Source organism: Haemorhous mexicanus, chromosome 8 (genome assembly GCF_027477595.1).
Source record: "Haemorhous mexicanus isolate bHaeMex1 chromosome 8, bHaeMex1.pri, whole genome shotgun sequence".
Lineage (NCBI taxonomy): Eukaryota > Metazoa > Chordata > Aves > Passeriformes > Fringillidae > Haemorhous > Haemorhous mexicanus.
This window is the reverse complement of record NC_082348.1, coordinates 26,542,517-26,560,596: the sequence shown is the minus strand read 5'-3', so window position 1 is coordinate 26,560,596 and position 18,080 is coordinate 26,542,517. Positions and strand designations below refer to the sequence as shown.

Here is an 18,080-nt window from a genome sequence, read left to right as displayed (position 1 = left end):
AACCAAAAGACAATGAATAAATCACCTTTTAAGGTGGCTCATACAAATCATTCCATGTTTAAGAGACAGTGACCTTAAATTCAGTCACTTTAGCAACATTACATCATACATTTCTCCTATTAAATACAAAGAATATACTTTATTAGAACAATGACTGCGCTCTGGACAGGTCCTTTCTGGACCTGGAATAAGTCAATTTATTGATAAGAGCCCAGTTTATTGACTCTGCAATATTCCTAACAGTAGTACTTGCTTTCCACAGTAGTTCAAAGCAAAATTCTTACCTAAGGTCAGCACAAGTGTCACTGATGCATTGTGGTTCCTCACTAACTTTGGCTCACATGCAAAAGTGAGTAATTCAGATTTTGAGCTCTACTTTTATTTCCTTGATTGCTAAACAGAGGGTTCCTTTGGAACACTGAGCCAAAGTTGTTCAACAGACAACCAATTCTTATATGCAAGAGCCTACCAGTCACTCTTGAAGAGAAGGGAATGGCTAGCAACAGTCTTACAGAAGGCATATAGGAGTGTGTGTCTGCGTGCACAGACATAGACCTACATCTCTGTCCCTCCTCAAAACACCTCCCAAACAGCTTTTCTGCTCAATTTAGGGAAATAGCAGTGATACCCAGAGAATCTAAGGCAGAGACACTCTCTACCCTCACAATTTCCTTTTTGTTACCTTAAACTCATGTTGGTCTGAAACCATACACAAACTGGAAGAGGACATGCAATCAGAGTTCACATCACTACCTCATTCCAGCCTCAAGGCACGTGTAAGTTCAGCTTCATGAAAAAAACTGTGTAGGGGGGCACCTCCTGTCTCCCGTTAACATCAAATGCACATCTTTGCTCAGATCCCCCTTTGCACTCATGTGAAAAGGAGGGGTAGGGAAGGAGAAGGTACAGAAGTCACGGGGACCTTCTGCCCAGTCACAAACAAGAGGCAGAATGGAGTAACAAACAGAGCAGCCCGTGGCCTCAGCCAGTTGAGAGACAAGCAAGTGAAGAGCAGTAGCACTGAAGCCTGGGCACAAAGACTGGTGAAGCAGAGCACAATAAAAGAGTGCATTTCTGCAGCACACACAGACAGAATGAAATGGATTAACACACCAGAAACACCTCCTTGTCCCTCAAACAGAACGGAGGCCAAGAAATCAGCAGGAGAGAGAACAATACTAACTCGACCTCCTCTCTGCCCCCCATCCAATGTGCTCCTCGTTTGACTGCTAGGAACCAACCATGTGGCTCGACACCCTTAAAGCTCATCAAGCCACCAGCACCGTGCAGTTTCCTAAGAGCACCAGTATGATCTGTACTGACTTAAAGGAAGTAACACTCACCTTACTACAAGCTACTAACAAAACTGGACTCTTAGTAGAACTATTTTCATTCAAATTATTTTCTGTTGATGTCTCCTGGCCACAGTAATATAATCCAGGCTGGAAGTCTTTCTCATCTGCTAAGAAGAGAGAATAATCTAGTCCTGCTGCTGTAGTCCAAATACCATCACCACACACCTAAAATTCAGGAGGAAGGAAGACATTAAAAATCATCACCCAAAGCTGGAAGGAGAGAAAAGCACATAACTCTTCTAGTTACACATGTACATAATTCACCTGCCAAGACAAACTACTGCAATAACCATCTAATTTTTCAGCTTCAGGGTCTCATAACAAATAAACTCCTTGCACATATACCGAAAACTCTTTCCAGTTTTCTTTCTAATTTTTTTTTTGCCTTTCAGTTACAAATCAGTTTTATTTTTAAATAGGCATCAAGCGAGTTTGATTTAAGTGGAACACTATTCTCCCCTCTACATTTAACTGGAAAATCTACATAAACTTGGGAGACAGTTAATCTGCTGTACATTAATTTGCATAAGGCCTAAGCAGGAAAACTATGCAGCTAGCTTTCCATTAAGATGAGCACTAGAAAACATGGGAAAGGCTGTGGTCTAACCCAAAATTTGTTATTTTGCTATTCACTCAAATGTGTGAAAAGTTCAAAACAAAGAGAAAACCCACTGCCAAAATTCTGCAAAGCTCCGGAAATAAGGAAACGAACAACAAATGTGGCCGTGGTCCAGCCAGACTACAAACACTAGAAACAATTGTTTAGAATAAAACCAGAGTTCTGAAGTATTCAGAAGTTTCAACTCTGCAACATCAATATCAGAGAAACCAAACATAAGGTAAAAGTGAAATGTGATAGGAAGATACAACCAGTCACATTTCTCAGCTCTGGAACTTCACTGTGGTCAAAACCCAGAGGAAGTCTGTGTCAATGAGTTCTTGGGTAGATTTTCACAAGCTCATCTAAAGATCATTTCACAGCATAAGCCAAAGAAAATCAAGGGCTCTATTATTAAATAGCACATAGATCCATGAACAGGTTCTTCTCAGAAATTACTCTGCACTCAGTTGCACAAGAAGAGACCCTAAACTGAAAGGAGAAAACCACAGAAAACAAAGTACCTTTGCAAGACGAGGGACGGTTGTTGGGGAGTTCAAGTGACCAAGCTGGCCAGAGATATTACTGCCCCAGGAATAGACCTGCAGGAAGCAGTGCTGAACGTCAGAATGTACATTTATATACATGGAAACATACTGAACTGTGGCAGTGCAACGCATCAAGTGTGCAAACACACTAGTCAAGGCTATAGCAGTCATGTACTGAGAAGCACCTCCTTCATTTTCACTGCGTTCCTACATTCTGAGATTGTCTTCTCACATTCAGAAATGGAATGCACCAAATCAGTTCACAGAAATCTTTAAACAACGTTGATGGTACATGCAGAACTTGGGCAGAAATACAATTTACATTCCACAATACTCCATGCTGCCTCCCGCAAATGGGAACAAAAGTTTAGAAGCAAAAGAAACTAAAAACTAGAAAAGACCAAACATGATAATTATGTCAGAGAAACAATAAATGGTAACAATCACTCGTACCTGGGATTTGGCAGTGAGTGCTAAGGAATGATGGCCACCAGCAGAGAGGTGAATCACTTCCTTACCATCAAGGCTTTTCACACACAGTGGCTGAAGCCTGTCAATCCCCAGAACCCGTAAGGTGAGGGAAGAGGAGTAGAATGTGGGAAAAAGAAAAACTATTATCAGAGGTACTGTTAATGTGGAAACACTCAAGGTTTTATTTCCTTCCCCAAAACAAATTAAAAAAACCCAAAGATATATGGAACCTTCTGGCAATAAACCAGCTTAGTCAAAATGATCAGGAAGGGCAAAAGTTGATGACAGACCTCACCCCGATTTGGACAAAGTCAAAATATCACCAAAACTGTTACTGATTACAAAGGGTAAAATTGGAATTGATTGATGCTCAGTAACAATACAGCATAAAACATGTTACTTGGACAAACTTAGATCACAACACCTGAAAGAACAAGTAGACACTGCATGGCAGATGTTAAAATTTGAGAAGCTGAGACAATTCAATACTCAAAATTTTCTAGCAATCTCCTGAATAAAAAAACATTTTTCAAAGAAATCTCACCTTGGCAGAACATCACCATGCCCTAGCTGTCCTTCCTTGCCCTTCCCCCAGCTCCACACCTCTGTTCTTAGAGAGGGCAAAAGAGCATCAGCTTCACCACTGTAGGTTGGAGTCAGAGCCACAGTCCTCATTTTTGCCCGTCCTACCTTCCGTAAGAGCCTTGGGGAAACTGAGCAGAGGCCAAGAATGAGAAAAATTTCTGATCATTTTGGTAAATGTATCACTCAGATGGTGAGTTACACAGTAACAGCACTACTTAAGAGCAAGTGATCAAAACTTCTTGAAGCAGTTTTAATTCAAGCCTGAGGACAAAGGTTGACAGGTAAGACAACAGGTTATGGATACAGAGAAGTAGCACAGGTGCTAAAACCAGGTAGATATCAAGTAGTGTTTACCAGCTGCTAAAGTACAGCAGACATAGGAGAACCATGCAGTTACAATGAAGCAAATGAACCAAAACAAACTGCACCTTTAAGTGTTTTGAAAGAAAATATATCCTTGCAGTGAACAGAAGACTTCAATCCTTCTAAACCTCCCCTCAAATCCAAGATCAATAGAGAACTAAACCATATACACATTCAGAGCAATTAACAGCACTAAGACCTGTGAGGGAACAAAGTCATTAACTTTGAAGCTCAGCAGTGGGAACTGGAATACTTATAGGTCTCTGGCTCAAAACCAGCTCAGTGCAGTGCAGATTACAGACCACACAGATTTTTATCTTCGACTGCAAAACCAACATGAAAGATCATTTGGCAATGTGACTCTTCCAATGTGCTCACTTTACCTTAATTTAACAAGTGTAAACCCACTGGTTTTGGTTTTCTTAGCATGAAATATCTGCAAGTCTTCACTCTCTCCACTGCTTTCAAGCCCTAAGATATCATTTAGAATTCATACACACCTTTGAGAGATCATTAGATTGTTTAATAAATATTTGGGGTTTTTTTCACTAACAAACCTCCACGTTATTATAAGTTTTCCAGTATTTTTTCCCCAACATGCTTGTTTACCTTGTGACAACAAGCCAGGCAGGGAAAGCCTTCGACTCCCTCCTTCAGATTCCTCTTCTCTAATATCTACTAAACTGGAACTCTTCTTCCCCTGCATGGATTCCAGCCTGACTTGCTCCTCTCGACTGTCCTTCAGAGCTTCGGGCCCCGGGGACCGGCTGCCCGACTGAGATCCCGGCTCACTCGAAGCTGTGCCATAGAAGTTCATGACTTTCTTCAGGGACAAGGCTCCAGCCTCGTAGGTGGCAGCGACTCTCACCCCAACCGCTGAGGCACACGAGGCCACCAGGCTGTTCAGGGTGGATGTGCTGCTACCCGGAGGGCCAGGGATACAAGCACTGAGCTGTTCCTCTTGGGATGGCTAAAACCAAAGGGAAATGGGAAACTATCAGAGCAGACAGCACAGTAGGATCATTATACACATTCACTATTCAAACCATGGGCCAGACTGAATACCATAAAATATTTATTATAAATGTTTACTGTAAATTATAGATGTATTTTAACTGTATATAATATAAATTATCTAGGTTTTTTTATGCTTAGGTGTACATCTATTGCTCAGAATGATTTTTTAAAGGTAGCACCAAGTACCATTTCTAAAAGGACTGGGCTTTGTCTGTTGCACCTGTCTTGTAGCTCATCCATACAAGACTGTAAGTCTGGGGTTTTTAAATACCAACAAAAAAAGGATCTTTGCACACAAATATAAAAAGGGATATAACTTAAGCTTATTTCATTAGTGGCAACTTCTTTGCCACCAATAAAAGTGCATCAGTGAGCATGCTCCATTTTGAGAGAGACAAGTTCTCTTCTCAATATGGTAAAAGGTAAACAGCAATTCATGGATTCATTTTGCAAGGTCTATCTTAAAAACAGACTGGGCTGTGCCCCCTTTGTTGCAGCACCATTGCTGTATCCATATAAAGCTTAGTCAGTAATCATCAAGTCACACGAGGGACAGACTGAAGGCAATGATTGCCTCAGCACACCATTACCTGTAACAGCAATCAGCTGACCCCCCAAATAAGAAACAATGCCCAAAATGACCTCTGACAAATAGTTTGAATATTAAAACAAAGACAACAAAGTCCCATTTTCCCATCTAATACACAGTGGAAAACGGTATCATTGCAAATACTACAGCTCATTTTATTCTGCCAAAATAAAGGCAATCTTTGACTTTAAAGCTTAGGTTAAAGGACTGGGACTGGTTCTATTTACTTCATCCTGTTTCTAAAAGGCATACCTAGCAAAACAGGAAGGAAAACTTTATTTGTGTAGGAAAGCAAAGAAAACTGAAGGATTTTACTAATGCTGAAACGTTACATTAGACCTCATATCTGCTCTTCACCTTTATGTCAGTAGTGGAAGATTCAGGGAATCAATTCCAGTCTTGATTCCTGAAACTGTGCAAGGAAAACAGTGCTCTGGAAATATGCCAGGAACAAGGAACTGAGAAAGGGAGCATGAAACTATGTTTTTCAGTCATTTCTCAATGCTGGAGTTCTTGCAAGAATCTGAGGAGCCCACAACTGCTAGAATGCATTCATAATAGCAAAAAGCAAAAGAAAGAGAAATGAATGTTGTTTAAGTAAATTTGCTCTAAAGGAAGTTTTCCTCAGAGTAAGAAAGCATAACTTGCTGAACTACCAAATTACTGGACAGATTTTAAAACTATGGGGGTTTTGTTGCCATCAGAGGCAGTAACAAAACTCAACTGTTTTTTAGGTATTGTGAAATCTTTTTCCCAGAACCACTGTGGAGAACATTTTACTGCAATTACTAAAAAAAAAAAAAAAAAGAAATTATGTCTGCACAACACTTTAAATGACAAAAGATATTTTCAGAATTCCAGCATCAGTTTTGTGGCAAATTAGGCCACAGAACAGCAGGGCTCCTCACAGGACAGTAGTTAAGTAAAGACTGCCAGACCACACTGTGAGATTCTGGATTAGTTTTCTGTCTAGTAACTTTTGGGTTCTATCTTCTTCCCTTTGCCCCTAATTACATTTCCTTTTTTTTTTTTCTCTCTCTAAAAATCAGAAAACAGTATGTTGTCAGGGAGCTACAAACAGCTCTTAAACCATCATGTCAAACATTTTCTGATGCTTACTAAGAGATGAGTACTTGACTGTTCTGCTACAGCATCAAGACAGTGTTGTTAAATCATTTTCCATGCTACACACAGTACTTACACACCTCCCACCACTTTTTACAAGCTTGTGCCACCCCTGCATTATTACCATTAGAAACCTTTTGTTAAACCTTTTAGCAATTTGCAATTCAGAATTTTTAACTGATTGAGAAATTAGATGGATTTGTGAGGGATTTGTTCCAGGTACAGAAATTAAACCTCTACCTTAAAGGTAAATTGGATGAGTACCAGTAAGATCCACTGAAGTAAGTGCCAGTAAGTACTACTGAATCCTTCTGCCCTACACAAATGGAAATCCATGCATCAGGAAACAGAGCATGGAAATTTGCTTATGTGGTTCTGGTACTGCAGACCATGAGGAGGAGAGATTAAAGCACTGTCAAGGCTGCCCAAAATTGAACACCAGTGGAGAACAAAAGAATCTTCCACTTAAAAGTTGATAACAATCAGTGAAAAAGCCACTTGGAAACTATAAAAACAACATAGCTATATGAAAAAGTAAGTTTTTCATTTGTGAAAAGAATAATGTTGTCACACATGCAAGAGAAGTTATTGCAAATTATAACTGTGCTGTGATTAGTGATTAGGTACCAACCTGTTCAGACTCTGTACAGATGTTTTTATTCAGGCTCTCATTTAGTGTGCTATCTGACAAACCAGTTAAGTACTCTTTCCCTTCTTTTTTGTCCAAGAACAGAGTATTTCCCGAACTTGAAATTCCACTATCTTCCCGTCCATCGCTGCTGGAAAGGCCACTTGTTCTGTCAGAGTCTAAATCCACAAACCTGTGCTGTTCCACAAGTGGTTTCTGACAGTTTCCACTTTGGCCAGCTGTTACACTTCTGCCTCCGTGGGTGTCTGAAGAGGGACAGAAAACGTGGTTTTCTGGCTGGTTATCAGACAGTGCTACACCCAGTGGGCAGCAGTGACTATCTGAAATGATTACATGATCTTCCTTGTCTGTCATGGTAATGAGAGGCTGACTGCAGTGATTGCATCTCTCTGGGATAGGCTTCATTTCCTGCACAGGGAGACATTGTACCAGAGCCAGGCTGTGGTAGGCTCCACAAGCAATCTGGAGCACAACACGTCCTGCCAGGTGCTCTACCTTCTGTGGCTTGGTCACTGGGAAAGTTGTTGTTATGAGACCGAGCTGGCAGCCACTCCCCCAGGCCCATATCTCTCTGCTCAGCGATAATGCCAGCGTGTGCTCCTCTCCACATGCCAGCTGCAAAATCCTCACTGACAGCAGAGGGCTGGTTTCGGAATCACAGATACTGACGAGCTGGGGCTCAGGCACACAGGGCTGATTGGCAGCTGCACACTGGCCAGCAGAATTGTCCCCCCACATGTACACCACGCCGCTCTCCGTCACGGCTCCATTGTGGAAGCTGCCCGCTGCCACGGTAATAATACGATGGCCGAGCAAAGTACTTTCTAAGACAGGACTGTTAACACATTCCTCAGGTCGTGATCTCCAGGGCAGCTTTCCAAAACTGTAGACCTCTCCACCTGGGAGGGTGGAAAAAAGGAAAACAAATCCTAGTATGAGTGTAAAACCAGCTGTTAAACCAATGCAAAAATATGAAGACTGCTTCAGATAAACAGATATGAATTCCTAGCTTAGTCCAGGCTCAGCAAAACTATAGCTATTGATATTAGAAGGCTGCTGGTTGCTCTCTGCAATTGCTGCTGTTAAGTTCTACACCTCACATTAATGTTACCCTCTGCATGCATGTGTTGTTATAGTAAGCAATGCTTTTCTGCTAAAAATTCGATTATACTCCAGTCAAGTGAGTTAAGTGTATTCATTGGTCCTTTCTAATTTAAGAACATACTAAAAGACATACAAATGTGTATGAAAAGCACAAAGTACAGTCCTCATCTTTCCAAACACAGATCTAGTATCACTTCTAAAAGAAAAAAAACTTGACAACAACTGAAGACTGTTACTGCCCCAGATCATTACAATCAAGGTGTTCATTACCTTCTGTTAGAAGTAAGCCATGGTGGATTCCAAGGGCTGCCTGTAACACTGTCTTTCCACTGAGGCCTGGAAGCCTTTCTGGAGTCACGGAGCAGGAACCAGCCTTCCAAACATAGACCAGGCCTCTCTCTTTGGCTCCTTCTGCCTCTTCTGAGCTACAAAGATTGGATGAAATTGGAACACAATCAGGATGAAGTTTTACATGGTTCAGTAATGCCTATGTAGGAAAGGCTTGGTAGCTCAGACATTAGCTTTACTTTCAAGCCAATATATTCGTATTACTATTATCAAATTGTAAAGTAAATGTTATTTAAATGAAAAAGTGTCTTCTGTTTGAAACCATAAGTTTTTTTCTGATTTGTACTTGACCATGTACCAATTGCTCCCATTAATAGTGTATTTAAAACATTACACCTGTAGGAGCTCATCCTTTATACACTTTCATCTCTACCTCTAGAGATAAAAATGAGGTTTTGATTGTTTGGGTTTTTTTCCTTTTTTGTACATTCTTAATGAGTGTCTCAGATTCAAATGAACCAGCTATTCAAATCAACTGAACCACGAAAAAACAAATATCCTGAAATAGTGTGCAATTATCAGGGCTTGCAGGAGTGACTGGAACTATGCAAACTTCAACCCACTGTGGTTTGAATGCTCAGTCAGCAACTTCTCCAACTCAGCACAAAAAAATTTCTCTGAATTTCCACAAGCCCACAGTTTTAACAATTTCCAGAATCCCTTAATTTAAATACAAATTGGCAGAATTACAGTCTTTGTCTAGAAGAAAAGGCACAAGAAATAAAATGTACTCCAACCCTGTACCAAACCCATACAAAAGCTATTCTGATACACCACACTGCAGGCAAACTCATGCAAGCAGCCCTATTCCTGCAGGCCATGGATTTGTTAAACTATGTATTTTGTTAACTGTGGTGCACAGAATGAACATCTTTATACAATCTGCCTCTGAAACCTTCAAGTTAAGGATAGCTAGGAAATCAAATTATCTCTCCTAGCTCCCATGTCCATCCCAAATATCTTTATTTTTCTGCAAAACAGAAAGAAAAAGAAAAAATTTAAAAGGTGACAGTCTAGAACTCTTCTAAAATTCAAGTAAACAGTCCATAAAGCAAACAGAATTAAAATGCAAAGTCCATGAGTCCACCTTGCATTTCAAATACATAGGAATTGTATTCTATTCTATTGTTCAGAATAGAAGTAAATTTAAAAGGAACCAATCAAGTAATATATACACAAAAAAAAAGGCTTAAAAATTTAATATCAATATAAGGATATTTCACCTAAGATAAAAATACAGATTTTACACAGATGGGCAAAGAACTCCAAAGAACACAAAATTATAATATTAAGAATTTTCATCAACATATTGTACATCAAATCAGTTCAACACCCCATATTTGTGCTTTTATCCATTTAACAGGTCTTCAGAAAACAGTGTAAAACAAATTTGGACGTCACATAACAGGATTTGTGACAAAAACATCTGAGCTCTACCAAGTATCTCAGTGCAAGGAAAGTCTGCTGGAGGGCTACTGATCCAAAATCAAAATTCCCAGGTGCAGGTACCAGACAGGATGTACTGTTCACTTGGGAATGTTACTTTCAAGTCTGTAGCCTATGGCTCTGGCTCCAGAAATTACAACCATCAACTTAAAAAAGAAGTTGCTGTTGTAGCAGCTTTATTGTTCCAGACACAACTGAAGCTAAGATAATTATCTTCCCTTTAGTGGAAGCTTTAGTACAAGATACATAAAGAGTATGCTGATATCACTTAATTTTCCAGTATGATGATGAGCTGGTCTATTTCAGGGAACCTCAATGGTTTCACCTAGCTGCTCATTCTCACCTTCTTTCCTGTGAGTCCATCTGTCAGTGGCAGCACTCCATCACCACCAAATTGCTCCTCTTTCAAAAGGAACAATATAATTTTCACAAACTGAAAAACATAAAACCAAGCTATTTAATCACAAATAACATAAAACAGTAACAACAAAACCCAAAAAACCTCCAAAGGTTTAGCTCCTGCATTCAATAAATAAACCCTTCCACACTGCCAGGATGGTTCAAGTATTTATATTTAGTTCACTCACACTGAGTTGGCAGACAGAAGCTAAACAGCCAGACTCGTCCTAACTACTCAGCTCACAATGGGTCTATTGTAAGGACAAAATGAACAAAACCTCATTCAAAGGCAGAAATTCACATCAATCTCTCTATACAATTCTCATTACACTACTCAAAAAACACCAAATTGATTCATTTTCAGTCATAAGACAGAATTCAATGCTCAGCTAAATTAAAGGTGAACAGATTTGCATGAGCAGAAAATGATTAGGAGCTGAACTTGTAACTTAATTCCTGAACCAAATCACACATCACTGTTAGCAGGTGCAGTAGTGCCTGGGCAGAAATGCAGAAAGCAGAGTCCAAAACATTTCCTCATGCAAACTGGTAGCAGAGTGCCTATGGAGATAAAGACAACCACGGAAGGCAAGGGGAAAAAAGAGGCTACAATTTCATCCTTTCAGATTTTGCATTTTGCAAGTTCACCATCACACCTTTCCATCCTCATGACGATAACTTTGTATGACTTTTCTTGGAATAAAACAAAGCTACAGTTAATCTTTGTTTCTTATGAGCTGTTTGGCTTCTTTTAGAACTGTGATTTCTCTTGATCTGCTGCCTTACTATATGAAGTATTAAAAATTTTAGTTACATTACTGCATGTGTATAATCACATTTATTCAAAGTTTCACATATAAATGCTTTAGAGCTGGTGCTTTATTATAGTTGCTGTCTGATATCCACTGCAACAAAATCAGAAAACAAATAAGTTAGTATAAGAATTAAGACCCAGAATAAGTCATCTGAAGCTTTTGTATACAGAAGAATATATGGCCAGTCATGAATACAAGAGACAAAATATATTCAGACCTGTAACTCTCATACAGAAGTTTCAGTGCACACGTGGAAACACTAATCATCAAGTTGATAAATAATTAAAATAACTAACAAAAGCTGCAACACTTTCACTGGAGTGCTCTGAATAATGAATTACCAAGGAGACCTTCACATATAGAAACAACACAGCCTACAAACAACTCCAGTCCTTCAGATACAGGACCCTTAAAAGAGTGATTTGGAGTTGGCAAAGAACAGACCTCAAAAAGATAAAGATCTGATAACATGGTATTGTGATCAGTCATATGCACCCTGCTCTAAAACCCCAAAAAACAGAGCATACTTTCTAGGAACACAAAGACACACTAATCACCAGAAAGATACTGCTTTCAAGACAGCCTCTCCTCCCTCAACTACAAAAGAAAAAAACCACTTACAGTTGTAAAAGTTAACTTTTAAAATATTAACAAAGGAGTCTCACAAATACAAGGCAACTGTCATGTGATGCTTCAGTAGCAGAGGTGTTGATGAAACATCAAAGGAAAATGGAAGTGCATTTTGGAACCATGACCTCCTGAGGTGTTCTTGCTCAAAGCAAGTAAATTTAGGATTTTCTTTAGCCTCCTCAAAACCACCTAACCCTACAGATCATCCTCTTGAAAATGCTAGCACCTCTCCTTTGTGAAGGACTAACTTCAAATAAAATGACTCAGTGGATCACTGAATCAAAGAGATGAACACTTTGATAGAGAAATTGAAGTATCAACAAATATACCATTTATATTGCATATAGTTATTTGAGGTTAAGGAACTGAGGCCTAAAATTCTTGACTTCTAGAATTTATGGACTTTTTTAAGGACTCAAAGAATTTTTTTTCATTTTCATGAGCCTCAACTGCAAAAAAATGTATTGTAGTTGTCATGAAACCTTCTGATTGTAACAAAATAAAGCTAAAGACGGGCAGCTGATTAGCTGTTCTGCAAAATCTCCCTTCAAAGCCAAATTGAAAAACTATTTTCATAATTATTAAGTAAGAAAGCTGCAACAGTGGCAAATTAGAAACTAAGAGCATGATATGATGGCAGGGATAGATATTCTTTTCTTTACAGAAGCTCACACTTTGGGTTGCATTACCAAGCACTTATGCTTGTAAGGGAAAACAAGAGTCAAACAGTCTTCTTTCCACAGATGAGACACATTTAAGGCATTTTCAAATCACTTTCAAGGTCAGTTCAAGTTCTTATTCCCTCCTAGGACAGCACAATATTATTCCCATTTCACAGCTAAAGCAAAATTCAAGTTGCTTGGTTTAGCTACAAACGAAGTAAAGTCATTGTAATAGAAGGTTTCTTCCTCCCAACAGAAACAGGTCGTTTTCCTTGCTTACTCTCACATTACATCTACATTGTTTCCTTTCCACTAAGATTACTTGAATTGTTATTAGATGTAGCAGGCATGGAGGGAAACATCCAGGCACAAAACAACACTCCTGCATGGAAGCTCCGTGGGATACCAACACCTTCACTGCTCTGCCCATACTTTCACTGTTACATTTTTCTTTCAACGCTGCAAGTGGAAAGCAGCAAGGAGTGCCAATTACGAAATGGATTTGTGCTACAGACAGATGGTCACTGGCATGACACTGATGTCATACTCTCGACTTCCAAAGTTAAAGGCTAATTCTCCAGAAATCAAACGCTACCACGCTGTAACAACTGCCACAGTTCTCTCATTATCATGGACTCTGCTCTTCGCTGACCATTTTTAAGCAAGCACCACAGATACGACGGTAACCTTACATTCACTACTGAACAGCAACAGCTGGTATGCCCCGACTTTGAGAAACACTAGAACTCCCATGAGCCTCATGTGCTTATTTACCTCCTACTCAATAAACACTGCAAATATTTCTACAGCTTTCACACGTGCTTACTTACGTACTTCCAAACACATTATTAATACTTTTGTTGCATCACATTTAGCAATAACTTGCAAGACCAAGACTGCAAGTTTGTTATACAGAATTACCTACTCAGGTTCTGAGAGGTGATCTCCAAGCTTCCTCATTCGAAACAGAGTTGTCAACATCATTTACTACTGGCAACTGTGGCTTACATACAACGTGTGACTAGTTAAAGAAGCCCTGGTGTTTTGGTCAGCACTAACCACTACTTTTAACATTGTGTGATTAAGATCTGCTCAGAACAAAACCAAACAACTGGCTGCTGAGAGACGGTAGAGAGCCCTTTGGATGAGGGCGAGGGCGCCAAGCTTTTAACGCCAGTTCCATTCTGCGATGGTAGCAAAATAAAGCAGTAAAGAAGCCGAGGGGGGGAAAAAACTAACGCAGGTGAAAATTATCTGCTAAAGCATGCAATTAAAAATTTAAAATTTACCACACTCTTAAAAGACAAAAAAATTCCGAACCTCCTTCTGCCCCTTTTTCTTTTGAAATCACTCCTTAATTTTGCACATTCTCATGTGCTTCCCCGTCTGAAGACAGTTCACTTTGCAGAAACTGAAAATGGTAAATACAGCTAGTTTACATAATCTGCTGCCCTAAACCAGCAGTGATTAACTACAAATCATTTATGACCACTCCGGTTGCTCTCTGTTTTCGTTCTGGAAGAGGAGGCCTGTGTCAGTGACAGGACACTGTGTCACCTGTACAGGATACCGCAGCCGCAGCAGCACCATCACCCCACACACTCCAAAAGCTGAACTGCATTAACCCCCGAGCAAGCAAGGCACGCAAAAGGACAGGACTTTTAAACGCAAGTGGGAGGAGATGAAGGGCATGTCAGTTACACTTCGGGGTCTCTTTCCACCAAGAGGGAAGGGACCTTCAGACCCGACAGAAATACACCTCGATATCTGTGCTGTACCAGCCCATCACAGCGCGGTTACAGTTGGCCACCCAGGGTCCGTCAGAGCTGCTCTTCGCCTCTCCCCAAGTCCCAGGGCGCAGCCGGGGGCAGCGCAGGGCCCGTCCCGTGTGTCTCCGGTGCCGCCGGGCGCTCCCATCCCGCAGCGCAGGTGCGGCAGGCGGGGGGAGCGCGGCCGCCCTCAGGCGCGGCTGCCCCTTCCCGCGCGCAGCCCCGCGCGCAGCCCCGCGCGCAGCCCCGCGCGCAGCCCCGCGCGCAGCCCCGCGCGCAGCCCCGCGCGCAGCCCCGCGCGCAGCCCCGCGCGCAGCCCGCACCTGTTGCCGCCGCGCCGCCCGCAGCCGCGCGCTGCCCGCTGCCCCTCGCGCCGCCCGGCTGACTCACGCGGGGGCGCGCGACGCGCAGGGGGCGGGGCTAGCACGGCGCGAGCGCCAACGGGTCCCTGCCCGGGACAAAACAGGCAGAGAGCGGAGCGACACGTGGGTGCGCATCGGAAAATATTCGAGGCGCAAATAAAGAGCCCGGGACCGGCCCGTGCGGGATCGGTGACAGCGACAGCGCCAGCCCGGCCCTCTCTGCTCCGCAAACCCGCCCGACACCGCTGCTTTAGCGGGGAGAGGGCCTGCGTCGGAGCGGCCTGGTGTGCATAGCTGTGCGTGCACAGGTGCGTGTGCGTGCACGTGTTTGTGCGAGTCATGCACACACGGGCACAGATTTCACAGAATACATTTAAATATGTACACATAAATAGAGCAATTCCTGTATATATGCAATTTGTATATACACGCATACTATATATATATAAATTTTTTTTTCAATAACAATCAGCAGCTATGAGCACGCTTTCTTCATTTATCATCTCTGGCTATCTGGCAAAAGTTGGATTACTTCTCTTTGTGACAGTATTTCTCCTCTACTCTCTGGCATGTAAAGGCTGGGTGGTTGTGTTGCAGCAACACACAGAAATTGTTCCTGCCTTCCCAAGGCATTTTTGCTTTAAAGAAATAATTGTGCTCAAGGAAAAAGCGTTATTCTTGGACATCAAAACAGTGAAGCAAAGGGAAGATTCATGTGATGCATTCAAATGAAAACTGAAGGACCTAATGGGTCAGCATAAAAATTCCACAGGACAATGTCTGCTCCCTCAGCCTTTGTCATTTTCCATGTGTGGGTTGGGTGTTAGTCCTAGGAAGCTGCACAGTGAGTCCTGCTCATGCAGGACTATAAGAAGGGGAGTTTTGGCCATCCACATCCAGGGTAAATCCACTGTGCATTCCCTGCTCTACAGTGGGCAGGATCAATCAGTTTGCTCTGGTTATTCTGACATACAGACAAGACCATCAGCTACAACTCATTGCATCCTTGGACACGCAATCCAGCAGGGACAGGTCCCCACACTGATGTAAATGCCAAAGCAAGGGCAGTCAGTGTACAGCTCCTGCAGAAAGCACAGCTCAGCCACAGTGCTCAGCAAGCTCACCTGAGAGCCCAGAGGCTGAAGTCTGGAGCCTGGAACTGCTGCAGGCAGGGAGGGAAGTCAAGGCATGCTCCTGTGTGAAACCCATCCCTTCATTATCCAACTTACTACACTGAGATTTGCTTCACTGAAAGAAGTGTGTACAAGCAGAAAGTTTGGATTTATTAATTCTCCATCTGCAGGGATGAAAAATGTTGGCTGTTTTTGGAGGGCATGTACCAAAGGAACTGAAATCAACAGAACTGCTCCAGAGGTGCATTTGGACTTTGAAGGAAAAACAGCAGAAATCACAAGACTCTTTGAGGCAGAGACCTCATGCGAGTCATATGAGCTGTTATTACAGACAAGAGGGATGAGGAGGAGCAAGGAGAAAAAAAGAGATACAGTTTAAATTAAACAGGACAACATGGGAGACATGCTGTGTGTCAGTGCTGTCAGACCAGGATGCAGCAGCTGCTGTTCAGAGAGAAGGGGCTCCCAACAAATCCAAGGCCTTCAGCACAAGGAAGCAGTGACTGCAGCAGAGGTATTTAATGTCATCTTGTGATACTTCTGCACTGAGACAGGGTAACCCTGGGTGCTTCCACTTGTGGGAGTGCAAACCTGCATTTGCTTCTAACCAGACAGCATCAAACTTTGCAGCTTCAGGCTTGTGAAGCTACTGAAAGAGGAATCTGTACCTTAGATGACAATAAATGTCTTTGATGAAATGAGAAGGGAGAGGACATTGCACTCCAGCAAGTTCTATGCCAATGAGAGTTTATGAAGCAGGGAGGCAGCCAACAACCTACAGTTCTGGAGGAGGCAGCATGCCACAGATTGCAAATCCTGTGTTGTCAAATTATAATCCATTCAGTATAGCTGCTTGGGAGGGCTTGAAGCCTGCTTGCCATTCATTGCTGCCTTTCTTACAGCTGAGTAGTGTACAGCACTGTTATGCTGTATGGGCCAAATTAACAGGCTGTGTAAATTATACAGGGGGGAAGAAGGAGGTGAGGGGTGAGGGATTAAGGGAGAGAAGAATACCTAAATGTAAACTTCCTGAAATTTCACTTCTGCATTTGAGTTTTGGTCCCTGCCCTAGCAGGTTATTTAGAGATGAATATTTCAGGGTAAGGGGGAATAACATGCATTTAGCATGATGCTGGCAGAAGTACCCTCTGCAGTTAAGGGTGCTTTTTCTTTGTGTTGAGTGGGTGCTGCCATTTACCTACACAGGAACACACAGACAGCTGCTCCCCTTACAGCCAGTACTGGAGATCCATGACTGGAAGAGAGAGAGATGAAAATGATGTGCATTGCTCAAAGCCACTGCAGTCAAGGAGAAAGAAAAGAAACTCATCAGTAGAATGGAGTTTGCCAGTGACACAGTCTGTCCCCTTTTCCTATGCCAGCTGTTAGATGTAACCAGAGCATCCCTTTCTCTACCCCCTCTGCAGCCCCTGCAGCTCCACACCCTCCAGAGCTGGAGGTACAGCACACAGGGACCTTGGAGTTACACTGATTCTTTCCAGGAGCAGGATGTTGTGGAGGAGTTCAGATGGGTGAGGTGCAGCATCCACAGAGCCAGAAAGGAGATATTTTATCCAGTGGTTATTCCAGCCATTACTCAGTACTTAATTACTGAATGACCTGCTAGTAGCTTCTGGTTGTAGCCAGCAATCTAAAACACATACCAATTTCTTCATGAAGCAGAGACAAGGCATCCTGTTTGGAGCTGCCACATCCTATGTACATCTAGAGAAGCTGTGTGAAGGATCCTGTGCAACTGTGTACAAGGGCATCAGCAGGTGAGCAATAGTGCCTTCCCAGTGCTTGCTGAAAACACCTCCTATGGCAGGTAAAGGCAAATCAAAAGTCCAGTTTTGCCTTTAACACCATATTTGCAAAGCCTCATCCCAATTTTTCAGGGAACTCCTCCACTGTAGCCATGGAGGCATCACAAAGACTCTTGGATCTGCAGCAGTGTGCCAGGAGATTGTCTGGCTGAACCAGAGAGGGAGCAAAGGTTTTCCTTGAAGTGAGGGATCTCTGCATAGTTGAAAAATTGGGCATGAGGTCATGCTGCCATCACACAGGGACAGCACACAAAGCTGTGAGAAGGTGGAGTGGGGCCACTGCTCA

The 18,080-nt window shown here is 42.1% G+C and overlaps 2 protein-coding genes across 4 annotated transcripts in view; one reads left to right on the top strand and one right to left on the bottom strand.

The window, feature by feature from the left end:
* Window positions 1-14,892, bottom strand: part of ALS2 (alsin Rho guanine nucleotide exchange factor ALS2) — a 36,972-nt gene extending 22,080 nt beyond the window's left edge. For 2 of the 3 annotated variants that reach the window (XM_059853310.1, XM_059853312.1), the window contains exons 1-9: window positions 14,797-14,892; window positions 10,542-10,631; window positions 8,675-8,829; window positions 7,283-8,199; window positions 4,530-4,890; window positions 3,517-3,685; window positions 2,955-3,051; window positions 2,478-2,555; window positions 1,344-1,520 (exon numbers count right to left, since the gene is read on the bottom strand). In XM_059853310.1, the coding sequence (XP_059709293.1) occupies window positions 1,344-1,520; window positions 2,478-2,555; window positions 2,955-3,051; window positions 3,517-3,685; window positions 4,530-4,890; window positions 7,283-8,199; window positions 8,675-8,829; window positions 10,542-10,561 (1,974 nt within the window). In that variant the 5' untranslated portion in view covers window positions 10,562-10,631; window positions 14,797-14,892. Of the gene's footprint in view, window positions 1-1,343; window positions 1,521-2,477; window positions 2,556-2,954; window positions 3,052-3,516; window positions 3,686-4,529; window positions 4,891-7,282; window positions 8,200-8,674; window positions 8,830-10,541; window positions 10,632-14,463; window positions 14,485-14,796 lie in introns of those variants that run through there. The other variant, XM_059853311.1, reaches the window with a different exon arrangement.
* A 1,406-nt stretch (window positions 14,893-16,298) lies between these two features.
* CDK15 (cyclin dependent kinase 15) overlaps window positions 16,299-18,080 on the top strand; it is a 35,377-nt gene continuing 33,595 nt past the window's right edge. Inside the window, exons 1-2 of the mRNA XM_059852344.1 lie at window positions 16,299-16,482; window positions 17,649-17,746. Coding sequence (XP_059708327.1) covers window positions 16,363-16,482; window positions 17,649-17,746 — 218 coding nt within the window. The 5' untranslated portion in view covers window positions 16,299-16,362. The remainder of the gene's footprint in view (window positions 16,483-17,648; window positions 17,747-18,080) is intronic.